The sequence below is a fragment of the Teleopsis dalmanni genome, chromosome X, assembly GCF_002237135.1.
Source record: "Teleopsis dalmanni isolate 2A chromosome X, ASM223713v2, whole genome shotgun sequence".
In the NCBI taxonomy this organism is placed as follows: domain Eukaryota; kingdom Metazoa; phylum Arthropoda; class Insecta; order Diptera; family Diopsidae; genus Teleopsis; species Teleopsis dalmanni.
The window spans coordinates 25,737,063-25,759,904 of record NC_051848.1 but is presented as its reverse complement, the minus strand read 5'-3'; the positions used below and the strand labels follow the sequence as shown (position 1 = coordinate 25,759,904).

The 22,842-nt window shown below is 27.9% G+C and overlaps 1 protein-coding gene across 2 annotated transcripts; it reads left to right on the top strand.

The window, feature by feature from the left end:
- Nucleotides 1-1,457: 1,457 nt before the first annotated feature.
- LOC119689138 (ethanolaminephosphotransferase 1) lies at nt 1,458-21,970 on the top strand. Of its 2 annotated transcripts, XM_038103889.1 has the most exons (9): nt 1,458-1,547; nt 11,163-11,231; nt 13,439-13,622; nt 14,211-14,467; nt 14,629-14,783; nt 14,856-15,036; nt 18,402-18,611; nt 18,715-18,756; nt 21,851-21,970. In XM_038103889.1, exons 1-9 carry the CDS (start codon nt 1,491-1,493, stop codon nt 21,902-21,904), a joined length of 1,209 nt encoding a protein of 402 aa, XP_037959817.1. In that variant the 5' UTR covers nt 1,458-1,490; the 3' UTR covers nt 21,905-21,970. The 2 variants fall into 2 exon arrangements, with proteins under 2 accessions (XP_037959817.1, XP_037959816.1); XM_038103888.1 differs by lacking the exon at nt 21,851-21,970 and having other exon boundaries at nt 18,715-18,919.
- Nucleotides 21,971-22,842: the final 872 nt, after the last annotated feature.

The following is a 22,842-nucleotide window of genomic DNA, read 5'->3' as shown; positions in this document are numbered from 1 at the left end:
AAAACTTTGTTGGCGGAAATTTTAGATAGTGCGCAAACACCGTTCTTTTTAATCAGACAATCAGGCTATGCTACACAAATTATATATTCAGAGATTAACAAGTTATTAAAGCAATTGTTCTATGATTAATCATACCTTTATGCTTTTTTTATTTTGAAGTTATTTGTCTATGCAAAGAAGTCGACAATAATTGGAATTAAACATAGTGTTTCTATTTCCGCTGGAGGGTGCGGGCAGAAATTGCTCGTTGGAGCAGACGATTGGTTCCGGTATATTTAATATCTCTTGTACACTATTGAGGTGGTAAAGTTTCTCCACCTTGGTTAGATTCAATTTTTAACACCCACTCTTCTTTCGCTCTCAATTCTTTATTTTACCTAAATCGCAGAAACACTACCATCCCTTTTCCTTTAGCATACGTCTTGTCATCTTTTATGTACTTGCTTGCTTGAATCCGAATCTTCTTTATTCTACCTAAATCGCATAAACACTGCCATTCCTTTCCCTTTTGCATACGTCTTGTCGTTCTTTTATATACTTACTTTCTTGAATCCGATGGCCAACAACAACAACAAGAACAACATACATTAAATGTGTTAGATACAGTCTTATATGTTCAAAAGAGTTTGATCTCTAAAAATTTGAGGTCTAGATTCTTGATTCTTCTTCTTCTTGAGTTAATGCTATTTCGCACTTTTACTCTATAATGGCTGGGGGGCTTATCTCTACCCCACACTAGGCTTTAACTAGGTCTAGAATTAACTTTCTAAGATTTTTCTTTGTAGCTTATTGATTCATATCATGCTTCGTAATTTATGTCATAAAATTATATATCTGATAGAAATTTATTTGACATATTCACTTTCTTATACAGTAGTTTGGAGTCTTATAATATATTTAAAACAAACTCTATACTTATATACTATATACAAATTCATATGTATATATAAATGAACTTATATAAAATAAATAAATATAAAATAATATTGAATATATATATATGTATAAATGATTTTTCGTTTAAGAATATATATTGAGTGTTAAAACTGTATTTAAAATATTTAAAATTTCTTACAATTTATTTTAAAAATTGTAATATTTTTTATTTCATAAAAAAAAAAATTTGATATTTAAGTTTCAAATTGTTAGTGTAATCGCGGGTGTATATAATGAAACAAAATTTTTTTGAGTTGAAATTTATGTTTAATATTTCGTTAAGCCAATTAGTGCAACTACGTGAATACCGCTTCGTCAGTTGTTAACAGTCTCACGTGAATTCCGTGGTGTAGTTATTACAATTCCGGTGACGTCACAACTCTGAAGTGCCTTGAATAAATTTAAATAAAAAATTGTTAATTAGACATTTTAGTCCAGTTTTTATGCATTCACCTGCAGCAGTGAATAAACAAACAATTGCTGCTACCACCCTCGCTGCACTTGGCTGCCTTATACAATACCGTCAATACCGCGTCAGCTGATCACATTTAAAAATGTTGGGAATTAAATATTTAGATGAGGCCCATTTGAAGGGTTTCGAACGATACAAGGTGAGTGACTGAACTATGAACCACATACTTTCCATTAAATTATTTATGTTTAGCACACATATATTTTTTTTTTTAATTTTTTTCTTGCGTGTTTATTATTGCTATCGTGGGGGCTGAAATTACGATAATTAAATTATAACTTTTAATGTCAAACTAGTGAACACTTGTTGCTCTACAAATTGACTGACATATATAATTTATTTGCCTTATAACTCTCGTTACGAGATTTATCGATATATTGATTAATTTTAACATTACACAATACATACATTGAAAGAAATTCTTTAATTGTTTAAAAGAGGCCACTGCATGTATATCCTATCCATAATAATAATGAATATAATGAACATATAAAAAATAATTGATATACTTTTTAGCACAACAACTCTCCACATTCTTTATAACTTTTTTCTTTAATTTGTTTACCCTGGCAATAAGCTACTGCTTTGGCGATCATTTTCTCAAACAAAGCAAAAATTCTTACCGCTACATAATTTTGAGTCGCTAGTTCATATCTCTGAAGAATGTTCGCCATTATCGACGTGAGTCGTCTCTGGCTGCGTCGAGTAGCTTTCGCCAGCCAGTTCGATTAGTTGCTTCTTGTTGCTAATTGGTAGAATTGAGCGCCCCAAAATCGTTGGTCACCTGATCCTTGCACTGAAGTTGCGGACGTCCTCTACCGCGTTTTCCAACTGCGGATACCGAATCAAACACCTTTTTAGCTGGAACACTTTCTACCATTCGTATGATATGAACAAGCCAGCGAAGTTCATATCTCTGAAGAATGTTCGCCATCATAGACGTGAGTCGTCTCTGGCTGCGTCGAGTAGCTTTCGCTACCCAGTTCGATTAGTTGCTTCCTGTCGTTAATTGGTAGTATTGAGCGCCCAAAAATCGTTGGTCACCTGATCCTTGCACTGAAGTTGCGGACGTCCTCTACCGCGTTTTCCAACTTCGGATACCGAATCAAACACTTTTTTAGTTGGAACACTTTCTACCATTCGCATGATATGAACAACCCAGCGAATTCTAATGCACTTAACCATGTGAATGTCGCGGGATAGCTCATATATCTAATCGTTCTATCTTATTCGATAGTTGTTGCCAACGCTTAAGGCACCATAGATCTAACCGAAGAATTTTTCTCTTAAATGATTCTACCCATATAGTACAATTGAACAGGCATGTTAAGAGACTTGTAAAACGTGATTTTTGTTTGTAGAGAGAGAGAGAGAGAGCTATATTTCTCAATTGCTTACTTAGCCCGAAATAACAGCTGTTGGCAAGAGTGATTCTTTATTGACGTCATTTCCGTTATTACGCTAGTTTCTTTCACAACTTCGAACTTATAATTGTCAACAGTGACGTGACTTTCAAGATGCTTAGGAGATTTATTTGTTGACAGAAAGTACTTCGTTTTGTCCTCATTTATCACAAGTACTACTTGTGTCAGTACTACTATGTAATAACCCTATTAAAACTATAATGAACTCTTCTTTTAAATAAAGTATATAGTAAAAAATAAGTTCTAGTAAAATATAATAATAATATATCATAAGTAACAAAGCAGGAATTAAAAAAAAATAAAACTTAAAAGTTTTCTATCTGACATATATAAATACATTATCTTTAGCATTATTTCATGATTTGTCGATAAATTCCTTGTCATAAGAACTCTTTACAATATTTGTAATATCTTTTCCACATTTTTTTAACTTATTAAAAAAAAGTTGTTTTGAAACCTTAGAAATAAGCTATTGTTTTGAGCATCACTTCTTCGTTTAAAACAAATATCTATTCCAGTACATCCTTTTGAGGTTTGCAAAGGCGGCTACAGTTAATAGTTGCTGGGGGCTATCTCTGAAAAATATTTGATGATTTGTGAATGAAAATTGATCATTTTAAATAAATTCCTTTGCGTAGCGTTCTATATAAATTTTCAATCAGAATTTGTTATTATTTATAGAACAAATAACTTTTTTTTTATTTTTAATCAGTGCATTTTTAAGGTCAATTCGTGCAAAAATTATTTGATAAATTCGCGTTGCAGCTACTGAACCATTTTTAAAAATAAATAGTTTAATTGCATCTTCAATGAAAGATTATCACTGAAGTCTTTTTGAACTAAAATAATTTGTAAACAAATAACATGTATTTTATATTTAAAAGTATTTAGTATATACATATCAGCATTATTTTTATTTCACTCAAACGTTTAAATAAATAATAAAAATATTTTTGTTTATTTAAAAAGAAGTAAATGCAAAGTAATAAATATTATTCTAAAAAAATAAAAATATTTAAAAATATTATTTGTTTAAATAAGTTTGAATTAAATAAATAAAAATACAAAAACATTAACACAGCTTAGACATCATCACAAGTTCCTATACCCGTCCACATCAGATGAGTATAGGAACTCTTGGTGCAGAATGTGACTACAGGTAACCTATACCTTCAAATAGAGCTAATATTCTCCGTAAAATTGTTGGCCCCGTGAAAGAAAACGGGATGTATCGCATAAGATACAACCACGAGTTAGAACGGCTAGCTGAAGGTGATAGAATCAACAAAATTATGAAAAAGCAGCTATTAAGATGGGTTGAACATGTGATAAGAATGCCGGATATGAGAGTACCGCTTAAGATTTATGAGAACGAGGTAGGAACCAGTACAAGAAGTAGGCGACCTAGAAAACGATGGACAGACAGTGTGCAGCAGAACTTAGAAGATATGAACATAAGAAATTGGAAAAGAAAAGCAAAAAACAGAGCAGAATGGAAGACTGTTCTTGAACAGGCTTAGGTCGTATATGTACTATATAGTCACGGATGATGATGAATTTTGATTTCGATAATCGAAAAAAAACTTTTCAGTTTTTATTTTAATTGTTACTGACATTATTTTTAACGATATTATTAATATCACAAATTTCCGCTAACATCCTTCTGTAGCTATGATAACTTAATATCAACTTAAAGAAAAATGTACATTAGTGATGTTGTCTGAAACAGATTTGAGAAATGTCTCAAAATCTATTTATATAATTACATATAATATATATAAGGAAAAATGTAACTTAATTGAAATGCAAAATAATTTCATTTGAACTTTAGACAAATTAATTTATTTTTGATTTTTTAAGTCACGCTTGCCACAACTTAGTACTTACTGAGGCTTTTGAAGCGATCTGTTATGAATTATTTTGCTGATAACAGCAGCATTCATCTTTCACTCATTTGGGTCTTTCATAGTGAATTGTTTCACCTACTTTGAATGAAAGTCAATGACCATTGCTAATCGCGCGGCAGAACCTTATACAGCGTAAAAAGCTTACAACAATTGATTTAGTTGCGTTTTAATGGACTTCGCGCTGAAGAATAGGGCGCTGAAATGTTCATAATTGAAAGTAAATTGATATGTAGAAGACCGCATGTACGATTTTGTTTGCAAAATATATGAAGCAATGATAAGCAAGTACGAGGATGCTTACACTTATCTTATGAGATAGAAATAAATAAAAGAAAATATTTCTTTTTGGAATGCTTTATTTTCAATAGTAGACAATATTGATAAGATACAGAGAATTCTTTTTAGTAAATACTACAAAAGCACTTGTAATCAGTCAAATGAAGATTTAGTGGTCCAAAGTTTACCTATTCAAGCGACCATTCTTTTCCATGTGAAAGTATTGCTTATTGATTCAATTTACAAAAAAATTGTGGAAATAATCAAAATTTTAGAATTCACACACTCTAACTCAATGTGGTCACTTTTTGTCTTGACTGTGGCCTTCAAACGGTTAAAAAATGGGTTGCATGCTTTACAATTGTGATCTTTCGGTATTTTGGACCATTCCTGAACAATGTCATTCTTCAACGCATCCATACTTTCATATTTTTAAGGCCTCACCTTGTTCTCGAACTGGGCCCAGATAGAATAGTTTATCGAATTTGCAGCTAGTGAATTCGAAAACTATTGTGTGGACGATATGAAGTATGTCCCATGATTTTTTAACCATTCCTGGTTCACTTGAGCTCTATGACATAGTGCCGAATTTTATTGGAAGGTGCATGGTCTAAGATCGAAGTGTTTACGTACCTACAGCTCTGAAGCAACTTCGAAAACATTTTCCCATAAACAATATTTTATACCATAAACGGTTAAGCCAAGATAAAGCTTATGGTAATACTATAATGTCTGTTAAGCCAACCAATATGAGGTGAGGTGTGGTAATACTATATAATAAATTATTTAATGTTAATTTTTTTTATCCATTAAGATGTTGCAATAAAGCTTTTATCGCATTTGAATTAATAATTTGCACAGTTGCAGCGAATTTAATATCGAGGAAGTACCTTCTGCTCAAAAAGTATCCGGATTTTGTTGTTTGTTAACTACTCCTTAAGTAATAGACCTTTTTTCTTTTTCAAAAATTTTTTTTTGTTATGTTGGTACACCCTTTCTTGACATATGATACAAATTTGAGCGCCATCTGTCAATTAGTTTGTTTACAGCAGCTGTTAATGTGAGACTACCTCAAGTGCATTTAGCGATTTTTAATTCTTGTTGTACGCAATTTTTTTACAAAACACGGCACCACTGTCATCGCTTAGGCACCATATTCGCCAGATCTGGATCCGTGTGACTTTTTCCTGTTTCCAAAACTCAAATTGCCCCTTCGTGGTAAGCGTTTTGAGTCGATTGAATCGGTAAAAGAGAATTCGCTGAAGGAACTAAAAGCCATACCTTCACGGAAGGCTTACGAAAAGTGTATGGAAGATTGGGTTAAGCGTTGGCATATGTGTATTGCTTCAGAAGGAGCATATTTTGAAGGAGATAGAATAAATTTGGAATAAAATTTAAATTCTTGTGTTTTTTTTTACAAAATCCGAGTACATTTTGAGCAGAAGGTAGTTATTGATTAGTAAGAACACCGTAGTACTCTGCTCTACTGATGATTTAATTTTTTTACCAACAAAACTTCTCTTAATTATTTTCGAATAATGACATAAAATAGTACTTACTACCCATTAAAAAATCATTAAGTAATTTTTTTTAATACGATTAAAAGTATCAAATTTAATATGGGTTTTAGATAATTTGTTTAATAAACATTTAATCTTTTTTAATGTAGTTTCCATAATATTGTATTCAATTTACGCTTAAATTTGATCAATTTTAAAATGTATTTAATATTGTAATTAAATTAAGATTAAATTAATTAAATTTGCTATGTGTTGCATTGGTTACAATGAAGTCAATGCATGTAAGTAAATATGATGGGTTTTTCGTTTGATTTTATTATAAAAACATATTATTATTAAGCTGTTTTAAAAATTAACTTTCATAAAATCAATATTTAATTATCCCATAATTGATGAAGTAACTTGTTTCATATTATAAACACACAAAATTAAAACTTCAGATAGAAAAAATATTATGGGCGCGAGATTTTTGGCATATTTACATTTCAATAAAATTTAAAATTTTTACATCCACTATTACATATAAAAAAGATAATTGAAATACATAAGTGTATGTCATACATACTATAGTAGTTGGGGTGTTCCAAATATGAATTCTTCCTCTCCAATAGAGAACTTAATTGTATGCTTTTTTAGTTAACATAATCATTATATATTTTGGTAATTGATGTAGCAAAACTATTTATGTACATAGTAGTTTTCGGTTAGTGTCCTTTCAAATACGAAGAGTGTGATAATGTAAGGTGTGGGGTTTTCAAAATACTGTTTTTTTTTGACTTCTAAAATGTACTATCAAATTCGGTAAAACGTGAAAATGTCAAAATTTTTCAATAGAAAAATTATGGTGTTCCAGCAAATTAATGGGAGACTTCATACAATTTGGTAATGCGCCAAAAGTTTTCACAGCTTGAGTGGAATATATTGCCAGATCTAGTATCCTTTAATTATAGTTTAGTCCAAAAATATAATTTTTACTTTGCAAAATTATAAACTACAAAATTAGACAAACTTTTTCTTCAAATGATAAAATCAAAATCATCTGAATTAATTTTTTATTAGATATTTTTCAATAATAAACAAAATATTTAGAAGTATTGGACCAGATTTGGCAATTTATAATTTAATAAAATATTTATTAAACTAAACTTCAAGAAAACTGCAGAGCATCTTCTTTGCTTCTTTCTGGCTATTTTGTAAACTCTAATAAAATTCTTTGGAGCTACCAGTTTTGTGTAGCTATACTTTGTTCTTGAAGTTGGATGAATTATCTCTTCAAATTTGCTATTAACACACATATACTAAGTAATTTAAGCCGTGATTAACTGCTTTTAGATACGTTCACTAATATGGAAACGTAACGGTTGTATCAACTCTATGAATGGTGTTGGTTATTCAGCTCTACTTACTTCGGTACTCCCAGATGTTTCACTTAGTTAGTTAGTTGTGGTGGAGGGAGAAACGAGTCCTCATCAATTAGCTAAAAAAAAAGCCGTTTTCAAACTACAAAACCTTGTAATAGTAGATAGTAGAGAGAAGGTCAAGCTAGAACCAGCCAGAGGCATTTATTAAGGCAAGAATCTGTGCAATACTAATGCTAGAGATATCGCCGAGTGTGTTGAAGAAAGAGGCCCCCAAAAATTTAAGCCTAGTTCTGGCCAAGATATTTCAATCATCAATTAGATAAGCAATGTTGTCGTTTTAAATAGCACAAGAAGTTAGATATAAACTAACAAATTTAATTATTATAAACAAAAAGTAACTCTGTTTATCACTAAATGTTCTTATTTTATTACTTGATGCTGAACATATGAATATTATGCAAAGATACACAGTTCATTGAATTAAAGGAGTTTATAAGTCATAAAATTGTGACATTATATGATGTCAACGTATACGGATTATACTGTACTACTACGTTAATTTCTGAAGGCACTAATATACTTATATACTTGGTAGCATTTATTCATAAAAGTTATAAATGAAATATTAATTTTTTATTAAAGGATTAATATTAAATAGTAAATTATTTGCAGTTTATTATTAAAATGTATCTTTTAATAATAGTAAAAAGTCTATTGGAACAGTAATTTTTTTGCTGACATCTGAAGCTGAAAAAATGTCTCATAGATTAATTAGCAAACCATATTCATGCCAATATTTTATATATCGCGTTCATTGTGTTCGTATATTAAAAATAATAATGAATGTACGTATATTTGTAAAAAAAATAATCAATATTTTATATAAATGTACAAATATCACACACGCCTGTAATAAATATTGAATATTCACACATTGACTTTAAAGTACTTGTATTATGAGATTTTGTATTTTATGTACAATATTTTTGATAAAAACATTTAATTTTTATCCAAAACTTATCAGATTCATTTTGCAGTTCAGATAAAAAAAATATTTAAGTAAAAATGTTAACTCATAATAATTTTATACTTCCTTTGCTCTTTTTATCAGTTAATATTCTTTTTCCATAAATAATAATATTCACGAAATTATCATATAATCAAATACTAATTAATTATCATTAGAAGTATATTGCAATTAAATGATAAAAAGTAACAATTATTTTGAATTATGGCTTGAGCGAATTAATTACATCTATTAATTTTTAATGAATTTTAATGTACACTAATGAATATGTATAATACCTATTAATGTTAATATTTACACTAATTAATTATTTATTGATAGTTTTTATTTTTTTATAAATTCAAATATGTGGCATAATATGACAAAAAAATGTTGAGATGCTTTTAATAGGTGAAATACTTAAACTTATTGGGGTACAAAAATAACGTTTAACGTTAATTATAAAAAATGTTTTTTTTTTAATTCAAATTAAATAATAATATTGCAAGTTTCACTGATTTTTTCGATCACTGCTAGCTTTGGTTTGGGCCATCTAATGTAAAGTGTCATGGGCTCGTCAAAATTGACTATTTTGTGCTTTGACGAAAATGCATGTTATGCTGAGTGTCACAAAAATTGCAATAATTTGCTTCTAAAAGACACAAATATTGATATTTATTAGTGAATAACACTGGTGTGCCTAGGTGGCGAGGCACATATAGCCTCCGCTCTAATGACCAAATTTGAACTGACGTATTATTTTTTCTCTCACTCTAAATTTTATAATTTGCATTAAAAACAACAATAATTTTGTTCATGACGAGCCCCTGACACTCTATATAATATGGTACTTTGAATCATTATTCTCCTAGTGTATAGTTCCAGAGATCTATCTTTAAAAAACTGACGAAGGTGCTTGCCACTACACTTTTTTCATATCTTTTTTTGTACAATTATTAGTATTTCAATCTATATACTAATTAATTATTATTAATTTTAATATTATTAATTAATTATTATTATTATAACACTATTAATATTTTTTAACAATTTTTTATTCATCTACTTATGTATTTATTTATATATATTTAAGCTATTATTTTAAAATGAATTAATTTTTTTTTTGCCACTGCTGTTGGTAGTGCAGCAAAAGCTGCTATTATTTCTTTCATGTAAATAATAAAAATTATGCTGCTTTCCATCACTTTTGTTTTTAAAATTTAATTGTTTATTTGCTTATGGTAGAGATTACCAGCGGTTTTTGATTTCGAAAGATATAGAATGAAACTTTTAAAAAGACGTTTGTGCCAGAATAGCTAAAATCTTACAAACGATCTTCTGTTCGATCTTACAAAGATCTTACGAAATTAGGAACTAAAATGACGTAGACTACTTATACATATAGAACAGGTGACAGGAAGGAAAGACCGGTAAGATTATTAAGGGGTGAAGTTGAATTCGGAATGAATGGGTGTGGGCAATAGCAAGAGTGTCTGCGTTGGTTCCTATAAACTCAGGTATAGACATATATAGTATTTGTTAATGGCACAATATTTTTTTGTTTTTGTTTGATGTCAGCGGTGGTAGTTGACAAGAACTAACACCCCAAAACGCCAAAATAGGTTGACACAACAGACTTTTAACGATTTTTGCCTGAATTGCACTATTGATCGACGTTTTCGGTGCTAGCCCGATGGAGGCCGAGAGAATCTTTCATTATTTTGTTGAAATTTCTTGAACTATATTGAGAGTAGCATTAACATAAAAAACACAAGTCTATGCAGATATCTTCGATAATTTTTTCTTTAATTGTTAGAAGATTGAAAAAAAAACACACCGCATTGCAATTTTGAACTTAAATGAAGAGTAAAACGCCGAATAGTTTTTCCACACCCAATATTGTAGTAAAATTATTTTCTAAATCAAAATTTTTGATTCCACACTTCATTTCTTCAAATAAATTTTGGGTGCATATTTAAATCTTAATTTTGAAGTTGAGAATTACTTGCCTGAGATTTCAATTGCATATAATTTGTGCGAAATAACATTGTGGACTGTAAAATGTAGCAATTTTTAGTGAAAGGAAGCAACAATTTATATTGCAAAAACTCATTAAAACTTTTGTTTATTCTTGTTCATTACTTCCGTAGCATTTTGAATTCCTTTGTTTCAAAAATATTTCAATTTAATTTAAATTTTTTGTTTCGAATATTCTCTTTTCATATTTCCGGTGCTCTCAATCCACCTGTGTGAAATGCAGTACAACAGTATCGACACCAGCTATCTAAGTATCTACGTGATGCATCCATTCTGGAATTGGTGTGTGAAGGTAAGTTGAATTATATTTCTAATTGTTAAATAAATATTTATATAAAATATTAAATGTACATGCGCTTTTATCTATACGAGTTTAGACGAGTATTATTCTTAATTATTCTTATTCTTCTGTTTAAAGACAGTTAATATATATTTTAACAAATTTACTTGGCAACAGTTTAAAATAAAATGGGAAATGTAAATATTAAATTAATATCAAAAACAAAAGATATTAATTTATATCTCACAACTTAAGCGCATTATATCGAAATATTTATCAATCTCGCCACCAAAAAAAATTTGTCTAATAAATTAATGTGGTGTAAAAGAAATAATGATTTTAGAAGAAGGGGAAATTAAACTTTTCAATAGCATTCCCCCCTCTTTTCATACATTATGAAGAAAAGAGTGAAAGGAAAAAGAAATCGCAAGAAATTTATATCATGAAACAGAAATCACTTGGAATACATAAAAAAATATATAGGTGTCTGCTAGAAGTATTATAATACTTAACCAACCCAACTATAAAATTATTATGTTTCAAAATACAGTATCAGCATAAAATCCAATTAGATGAAACTATCAAGGCGTCTGTAGATACTCTCAAATATCAGTTAGCAACAGCCACAATTCAGATTTAATCTGGATTTCGTCTTTCCATCGTAATACCGCAAGAATAAAAATGCTATAAAATTTAAGAAAATAAGTCTAAACGATAATTAAAACCCGAACTCTTCTATTTATAATAGACTGGTCTATAACTACTCTTTACAGGAACCTTGAGCATTGCCAAAAAAAAAATTGTTGAGATCAAGAATCTAAGTCCAATGACCTAAGTCCAATATATATCTTCACCGCTATAACAAGTCAGCACAGAAACCCTTCTTGTTGTTTATAGTTATATGTAAAGTAATCAAGAACAACATTTATTCTGAGTATTCTTATTTAATAATAATAGCAAAGTCAAATCACCAACATAGAATTTTTAATACACCAGTCGACATAAAGTATCCTAGTACTGTCTGAACTAAATCACTTTAATTACACTGTATATTAGATTACGATATCAAAAAATATTGGTCTCAAACTATCGTCTTGTCAAATTCTAGAACAGTTAGAAATTCAATTCGTTATGTCAACTAATATCGATAGTTTTTTATTATCTGTATTAAGTTCATTCATGATAATCGTTATTAAGTTTAATGATGATGGTTAGTTCATGATCGTTACCATGATGGCAATTAATAATCTATATCTTTCACCCATATTCCACAGTACAGCCAGTTACTTATGTGGCCGATTCCATTTTTCTAAATCTATTATTGTAAGAACCATACAACAGTTGTATTCTTATAACCACCCCATAAAAATAAGAATATATGATGTGCTTTGCTGTTGTATTGTGTACCCTAAGCAACATAATACAACAACAAAGGCATATAACTTGTGTTTTAACTCATAATTTTTATTTGTTTTTATAAATTTCTTTTAAAATTAATATTAAAACATATATAATTGTTCCTCAAACCGACGCCTTTAATAGGCTTCTCCTGATATTATTAGTTGTGGTTATTAGTTGAGGTTATTATTAGTGGTTCTAAATTGAATTTCATCAAATAATATTATAAAACATTTCTCATGCAATAATATTAATAAATAACGAAGTAAGCAGATAAACAGCCTTAACAATCGTCTAATCCATAAAATTAGGATTGCATTTTCAAAATCCGTTTCAAGGTGAAAACCACTGGTATTCAGCGCAATATACAATTTTATTATATCACAAAACGATCAAATAAATAAAAGTAGTAATGATAACAACAATAATGAAAACATGATCCAATATTTATCAGAAATATATTACATTAAAATTACACAAACTATTTATGATCTAATAGACAATTTATGAATAAAAAATATTGTACTTAATGAGAATTATAATTTGAAAAAAGTGCATGAATTAAGTTTAAAATATGTACATACTAATTTTGCAATGTACTGATTAAATGATTTTAATGACCAGTATAACTGGTGAATATAATCCTTGTGACATATTATATATATTATATATATATATATATATATATATACATATATATTATAAAAAAACAGGTCGATAAATAAATTTAAAATTTTATAATGTATCCCTTTTACATATTATATAACTTATATTTATGATTTATGTATTAATATTTAAAAAAACTTTTTTATCTTGAATAGTTCCTGCCAAAATGGTTGGCACCTAATCTTATTACATTTACTGGATTTCTCATGACCGTAGTCAATTTCATACTCATTGCATATTATGACTGGGATTTCTCGGCAGCAAATAATATGGAAAATAGTGTACCACGTTGGGTTTGGTCAGTGGCAGCAATTAATATATTAATATACTATAATTTAGGTAAGATGAAAGACAATATTACGAATACACAATTTATATGCACATACTAGTATATAGTATATAATATATAATAATAAACGAAATTTATTACCATTGTTTACTTCCTATCTAAAAAGTATTCTTTTCTTTTTTTTAATTTTCAATTTTTAATTATTAATAATTTAATTATTTATTTTTATTTTATTATTATGTTGAGACTAGTTGAGTTAGTGCACTTGAGCACTTCTACTCTCTATTAACTGCGAAATTTCTTCATAACCCCTCTCCACGCATTGGCTGGATTATTGTTTATAACTTTATCAGACTAAGTAATAATAGACCTCAGATCTTCATACCTCCCCGAGAAGCCCATTGAACGGAACACAATTATTTTCAGCTTATTGATTTTCAATTATAAAGTCGAACTCGAATCATTATTTAGCAGTGAACGAATTTATTGAGAGATACATATATTTATTTATAAGTTGAATTATTGTTTATATCATAATTATACATATATATTATTAAAATTATTTTATATTTTTGTTCATTTTTATGTTATACATAATAATAATTAAAATAAATTTAATTGGTTTGTTACATCAAAAGATGGTATGGATGGAAAACAAGCGCGTCGCACAGGTACAAGTGGTCCTCTGGGTGAATTATTTGACCATGGTTTAGACTCATATTCGGCTGTGCTAATACCAATTTATATGTTTTCACTGTTTGGTTCTGATGATTTACCACCAATTCGCATGTTTTTCGTGATATGGAATGTGTTTCTTAATTTCTACCTTACGCATGTAGAAAAGTACAATACTGGTGTTATGTTCTTGCCATGGGGTTACGACTTCACAATGTGGGTGAGTAAGAATTTTTAGCTTTTAATTTAATTTACTATATATTCAATAAATAATTAGAGAAGTCAACGTTTTTCATCAAAGCCAGGACATTTATTCAATCATTATCGATTAACAAATATTATTAATTATTCACGTTTTTATCATATTTTATTTATTACTAGGGTGTCAGTTCAGTGCTTTTCTTTACATCGATTGTTGGACCTGGCGTATGGCGTGCCCGTTTCTATAGTTTAACAATGGCGAATGTGTTTGAAATCATTTTAATTGGTTCCGGTATTGTCACAAGTCATCCTATTATTATAAAAAATATTTATTTGTAAGTAAAAAATAATAAATTCTCAAAGTATTTTTTGACTGCAATATGTTACATTATATATATATTCTATAGATCGTATAAAAATAAAACTGGTAAAATGCGCCCATTTATGGAAGCTGCACGTCCACTTTTTGCATTTCTGTGGCTTTTTGTTATCACTATGATTTGGTGCTTGTTTTCACGTAATAATATTGTAAATCTAGAGCCAAGAATATTGTTTGTGCTATTTGGCACATTGTTCTCGAATATAGCGGTAAGTACATCATGTCTATAGAGAATAAATTTTTACACCTTGTTTATGTTATTATTAACAAATTGCATTTGTGTATGTAATATATTGTGCAAGAAAAATCGATGAACCCTACTTCGAGTTCTAATTAAGTATATTTTTTTTTAATTTTAAAAATAATTGCCTACCTTTGGCCGATTTAAGACAGGAATTATTGTTCTCATATTGCAGAACTTCAAATCTCTTTTTATCTCTGAAAAATTACTACACTTGCTTTATACGATCCTTGTGTGATGTCAATTTTATGCCGACCTGGATGAAAGTTTTTATTAGAGTGTTTCAAAGTGATCAGAGTATAACATATGATATATATGGTACAAAGTCAGTACTATACAGTGGGTGCAATAAGTCTCCGCGTCGAAAGTCATTTACGTTTTACTGAATCTTGAAACACATGTGTAGCTTAAAATTACTTAAACAATCATTACTCGTAATCATTTTTGGCTATTCGACGCGGCCAAAGACGTCTCACGTCGGTAATAAACAACTAATTAAGTATTAATTAAGTATTACTAATTAAGTAAGTAACTAAAATATAAATAGTAAGAAACAGTGACTACTGATTGATCAAAAATAATGCCAAAAATAAATACATTAAAAAAAATATAATTAAGAACTTTGGAATCAATTTGGAATATAATTTGTTTTAATTAGTTATTCAATCTACATTTTGCGGATTTAAATATTTGATTGGAATTAAAAAAATACGTTTTTTTATCACTGTTCCGGCAAAAATAATAACATTTCTTAATTTTTTAAACAACCAAAGTGCAATTAAAAAAGTTAGTGATTCATAATATTTAAATTAAATTATCAAAATAAGTAATCAAAACAATATTCACTGCAAATATATGTTTTAATTACTACGTAATTATTTATTTTTAAAGAAGAAAGCAAAAAAAAAGGTGATTTGCTTCAGAGAACGTTTTTAAGAAAACAGCGTGTGTTCAAAGGAAATATCTTTTATAAAAAATGTTCCGATCATAAATATTAAAAACAACAATTAATCCCGAAACATCAAATTTTCCATAATAATTTAAAAAGATTAATTTGGAGTATGATTAAAGCTATTTGGGTGAACCATTCTTTGAGATGTAGTAAATTATATGACTGCGGTTTCTCTTGACACCTGTTTTCTCTCGGTAAATATTGTAAATGGAACCACCAACTACAGGATGCTTTCATCTACTCGAACAATTGTCATAACATTAATAACAGTTTTTCGTATCACCATTTTGAGGTTACATTTTATTATGAGGCTTTAAGTTCAAGCCCTATAAAAGTTATTTAAAAGTTCTTTACAGACTTGTCGTGGCATTCCTGCTTCTGGCCTTTTGAGCATGGTCATGATCCATTCATTACATTTATTCATATTTATTTTGGATTCGCTATTGCGATTGTGAGGGCCATGTTTTGTAGAGTGTCTCCGGCAAGGCATGAGTAAAATTGTTGTTGTTTATAATAAGTCAGTTCAAATTTCGGTATAAGAGCCGGGCTATTTGTGCCTCGGCAAAGCAGCGTTGTTTAGTAATGAGTTTCAGAATTTGCGCCTTTTAGTGAGCAACATAGCCCATTTTATTAACCGCTAATAAACTACTGATAACACTTTCCGACTTTAAGGCAAGGAGTATAATTTTGTAAGAACTGTTAGCAATTATTATAAAATAATATAATAATAAATTAACATTATTACAGCTTCAATGACTTTTGTCTTGCTATTTATTTTTGGTGGCAATTTGAAAGTGAGCATATCTACAATAGAATAAAAAATAGTAAAAAATACGAAATTGGCAATACTGATGGGACAGTCTACATAACATACATTTTCGTCATAGCCCAAAAGAGCTTTAGTCACTGTTAAATATTTATATTTCAATAGGCTTGACTTTCTGTTTTTGTGTCCTAATTTATATATCCGTTTTCGTAATCGTTGGCCACAGTATTATTATTTGAATAGAGTTAATACCTCTAAGTAATATGAATTCATTTAAAACACATTTATGTTAGTTATATTTTAAGGATATTATTTGAAATGGTTTAGGATTTCAAATTGATTAAAACAAAAAAAAACAAAAATCATCGAAAAAATTTGTCAAATATTTCTCTTTTGATGATACCTTCAATTTTTTATGTACTACTATTTCAATGTCAAAATTTTCTTGGAAGCGGAAGAAACATATTTTTCTCCATATACCAAGCCATATATTAAAATCAAAGAATTAACACACTTATTTTACAGCTAAGTTTGCTGTTATATGCTTGCAAGCAAGTGCATATTTTTATTTAGTGATATATGAAGGCATATTTATGCTATATTTCTTATTGCTTAGGATAATACGTTGGTGCTAGGTAATTTGCAATTAGAAAATTCAGAAAATGAAACTGAAAAGATATTGATTGATCAGGTTGTGATTGTCGTTCAGGCGCCAGTTTATTAATACTTGTTCGTTACCATCTGATATTTACAACGACTAAGTGTATTAACGCTACCATTCACATCAGTATAACCCTTTTCGACACAAGGTTTGCGTATTCTTAAAGTTTAGCTAGTGTAAACACAGAATAAGCGGTAACACTATAGCAACGCTACAACTCAATTTTTATAGCCAGCTTAATTTGTTTAGGTTATATAGGAGTAATCATCATCGATTCTCTAATCTTGATTCGTTGAATTTTAAGATAATGTTTTCATTCTAACTAAAAGATGCAAGTCGTCCAGAACATTTTTATCTACATATGGAACAATAATTTCGTTTCTGATAATTTCAATGGTTACAATCATGCCACATGTCTGATCACATGTCATGTGATTTTCAGGGGACATATGTACCTGATGACTTATTTTTACTCCACTTGTATCAATGTTTTTTTATTTAAGAAGCTACTAAGATAAAACTGAACCTTATGACCTATGGGTGTACCACTTTCCACTGAACTTTTATTCTGGATGCATATTATACATACATAAATTATTTATAAACTCTGTTGGGTCGTAGGTTTTTGCGTAGTGATTTCAGAGGTACCACTTAATAGAGAAATGCTATTACTTGACAAATCATTTATCTGTTGTTTGACGGATGTTAATTTCAAAAGTCTAGTAAAATAAAAAATTCTTATATATGAAAGATATTACTAACATTTATTCGATCTAATAATATATCGGCCTCAATCAATTATTAAATTTCTTAAAAAATTTTAAGCTTCAGTATTTTTTAAATTTGTTTTTCAAATACTGTATATATATACAATATATGTTATATATAATATATGTTATATATAATATTGTTATATTATTTCTATATCACTTATTTATTTTTATTTAATTACAGTGTCGCCTGATTGTCGCTCAAATGTCTGACACACGCTGTGATTCCTTCAATATACTCATGTGGCCATTGATGGCAACGGTAGCTGTGAGCTGTTTTCCGTGGTATGAGCAGGTGATTGGTATGGAAATATCTGCGGATGCAGAACGCTGGACAGTGCAGGCATTAACCATTTTCACAACCATAGCCCATTTACATTACGGTCAAGGCGTGGCAAGTGTTTTGTTTAAACTTAAATGTTTTCTTTTTTTTGATTTATATTTATTGTTTTCTAATAATAATGAATAATGTTGATAATAATTTTTGTTTTTGTTAGGTGCGTGAAATGTGCGATTATTTCAAAATTCGGTGCTTTAAAGTAAGAGAAAAACCTGGATATGAAAACACGAATGGAAAATCAATTATTAACAAAGAACTTTAATCAACATTAAATAAAACTAAATGATAACAACTTTTAAAATTTGACCAAGTACTAACAAAAAGGGGATCCTTAATTTAGATCAAAATAATACAAAAACATTTTACAATGCTAAAATTTTCATAGTGAAAATAAAATTATTTGTCTTTCATACATTTTAATTTTAAGTTTAATGAATTTTTTTTTTTTCAAATATTAAACAATTAATGTGATGCTTTTGTATTATAATTTTCGATAATTATTTTGATATAAAATAATTAATTAATTAGCGTTTATAAATGGATTTAAATTTCATTAATTTAAAATTTATAATTAATTCATTTTCAAATTTATTTTGGAAAAAAACTAATAATGCAAAACTTTTACTAATTTAATTTAATTTAATTTTGGAATTTACGTCATGTAAACTGTTAATCAACTCATATAATATTTAATAATTCATTTATTTTTAAGTAGTTTTTGCAGCTCATTATTGAATTTTTTTCTGATAAATTTGCATGCAAAATTATTGGGTAGCTTACTAAGTTTAATTACTTTAATATTTATTTTATTTAATATTATTGTTATATATGTATAGATATTGAATAAATATATATGTACATTTATACATATATTAATATATTCAATGTAATATTGTTTTTATTTGTCTGCGAAAATAACATTATAATGCATGTTCATTAATTATATATTTAAAGCATGATATTAATAAATTTAGTAATTAGTTGTATTTAAGTAATTAATTATTAGTAATTTTGTATATATATTTTTCTAAATTTTATTTTAAATATATTTGATTTGTAAGATATATCAAAATTATATTATATTAAAATACACAGCAATTGACTAAATTGGGCCTTGAATGAATTAGTTTATAGGATTCATAATTATTATAAGTCAAACTCTTTTGATTGGAATTTTGCACTTAGACCGTTAGTAGCTCCTTCAGTTTTAATATTAAGTGTATCTAATGAAATGAAATAATTTTAAATTTAATATAATAAGAGCATATATATTAGAATAGATTCAGCGCTATATTTTGAATAAAGATTTTTATGTACGAAGATTAGATTTTATAGATTCTCAATTTTATGTAAGAAGATTAGAGTGCTTTGAAATATACGCTTCTGCAAACCGATATTTTTTTAATTTCCTGAGCAGTTTTTATTTAAGCCCAGTTGTTTATAGTGTGTTTATAATAGTAATTCTAATAATCTTTGATTAAAATCTTTAAAATTTCATTTCAAAAATATTATATTCTTTGTTTTGGTAGAGAGATTTCGAAAAGTAGTGAATTGTAACAATAAAATTTTATTATTTTATTAATTAATTGAATTTTTGACTGACCATACAGCTGTTTCGAGTATTGTCAAATACTCAACATCAATGGTCTTGGAATTATTTTTTATATTAAATTATTCATAAATAATTTTTTGAGACTCCAAGTATCAAAGATTGAGCTCGTGCCCTGTCAAATTTGAAGCTCAGAGTCAGCACTCCTTAACCAACTCCCACAAAGCCGTACTTGACTTGTATGTTCGCATTTTGGATTTCAGTTAATTTGCTATGAAAGTTCATTAACATTTTAATTAAATTTAAAAAAAATGAAATTTTGAGTGTTTTCAATTTATTGCTTTTTACATATATAGAAGGTACAAAGAAGGTACAAAGTTAATGGCTAACTCTCTGAACCGAAACCTAAGTCAACTTCTTGCAAATCTATTTGAATAAATTTATGTTAATGGAAAAAAACATAAATATTTAAAGAATTTTTCATATACATTCGTAAATCTTGTTGAATCTTTAGGGGCTTTAATTTGTTAAGAACTTATTACAAACAAAATTGTTCTTACCCTTACGAACATATACCAGAACGGAATTTGAACATAAGATTTCTTAGTATCACAAAACTGTTATTTGTAAGAAATATTCTTGAAATTGACATAATAGCATAATGCTCGAACCGAGTAATAATTTCTGGTATGGATCCAAAGAAAGTTGAAGTCTTTAGGCTTCTTCAATAATGGGGAATAACAAAATTTTATTATTTTTTGTATCGTGTCCATTGTTTCATTAAAGCTTTCTAAGCCTTCCTTGTGATATTTTCCAAGGTTTAAAAGATTGCTCTGTATAACTATTAAAAGTTTTATTATAAGTAAATGAAAATGTTTTAGGTATCCATCTGACATGTAGAAAAGACTAAATATATTAGTTCATTAATTAATAAATTAATATATGTATTAATATTAATTTATTAATTAATATATTAATATATTAGCTAAAGGATAATTAAACAAAAAAATTGTGAATATTAGTTATATGAAATGACTTATAAATATTTCTCTTAGTATGTACAATTTAAAAAAAAATATTTAAAAATATTGTAATATTATTTTATTATTTAATCTAAAATTTGCTTGACAAATCTTTACATAAATTATTTAATATTTAATAAATAGTAAAATAAATAAATAAATATGAGTAGCCTTCTAGAAAAAATTGTTGTTTTAGTCGCTATGATATCATTAATATTATTAAATTAAGTTTTAATACAAAAGGTTTAAGTAGTATATCTATATAATAATAATATATATAATAATAAACCAATAACAATCACTGGTTAATATAGTACTGGTTATATAGTGGTGGAATTAATTTAAATATCCTGCACAAAGTGTAAACTGTAATAAAAATGGTTGATAATATTTTTTTAAAAATAAATAATATCTCAAAATTAAAATGATTTAATTTCATTAAACATTAAAAATAATTTTTGTTTAATATGGTTGACATGAGTAGAATAATTTTTTTCTATAACTTCACTATACATTAATTTAACAATTTTCATAAATATAATATTGCATGTGATTACATTCAAAGTAGATTGAAATTAATTAAAAACTAATTTAATAAATATTTTTTATTTATTATTTGTAGATTTTTTTTGCTATTATAAATATCTGACCTACACTTTGCACTAATCGAAAAATTAATTATTTTCTTTTTCATTTCAATTCACCTATGCAATAATCTTTAGATACGAAAACCAGTCCCACCGGAGCAAGAACTCACACAGAATGCAACTGTCTGAAATATTCAATTAATTTTTAAAAATCTTTTACTTTTTCATTTACCTATTTTTCTTTTTATAGTCTAAGCCAACATCTATTGTAATTTTTAATGTAATATAATAATAAGAATAAAATAAGTTAATATGGCATTAAATATAAAATTATTGAAGAAAATATTCTGTTTTTTTTTCTGGTATGTGTTTAAAGACTTTGACTTAGTGGTAAAATATAATACATGCAAAAAAAAAAAATTATTAATGAATACATGTACATATGTTTTTTTTGCTATATCTTATAGATATCTATATTTATGCAATAATTTTAAAGTTAATTTTTAATCATTTGCTGACTGCACTTGATCAGGTAGAACTACGTAATATCAAATTCAACTTATCACACAATTCGGTAAAGGAATTATTAAACTCATATATCACTGTAGATATATTGTCATCAAATTCAGTAAATTTGTAAAAAAAAATCTGTTTAACAATTGGAACTGAAACTTGACTGAGATAGTTTGGAGCATGTCACGACAAAACATTCTTATTTCTATAGTATGAACAAACATTTTCAGTTGGACCACTGCCAGACCATGCCACAATTCTTGATGTAGAATCGTGCGTATATATAAAAATATTTTTTTTTATTATTTTGAAAATACGAAGGAACTACACAGGTGTTGCACTTCGTAAAATGAACTCCGATTCTCTCTTTGAACAACGTATTTTCAATTCATAAGTATTTTTGGTTATTCCCTTCAGTGTAGTTAATGATTTGATTTCGCAGTCCCTACAGTTCTTCATTAGAGATGAACTATCGCCATCAATAGTTAATGAATTGATTTCGCAGTCCCTACAGTTCTTCATTAGAGATGAACTATCGCCATCAATGCATAATATTTTAACATATTCTTCACTAAGCATACGCTCTATGTGTCTGTATTTATGCATCATCATCT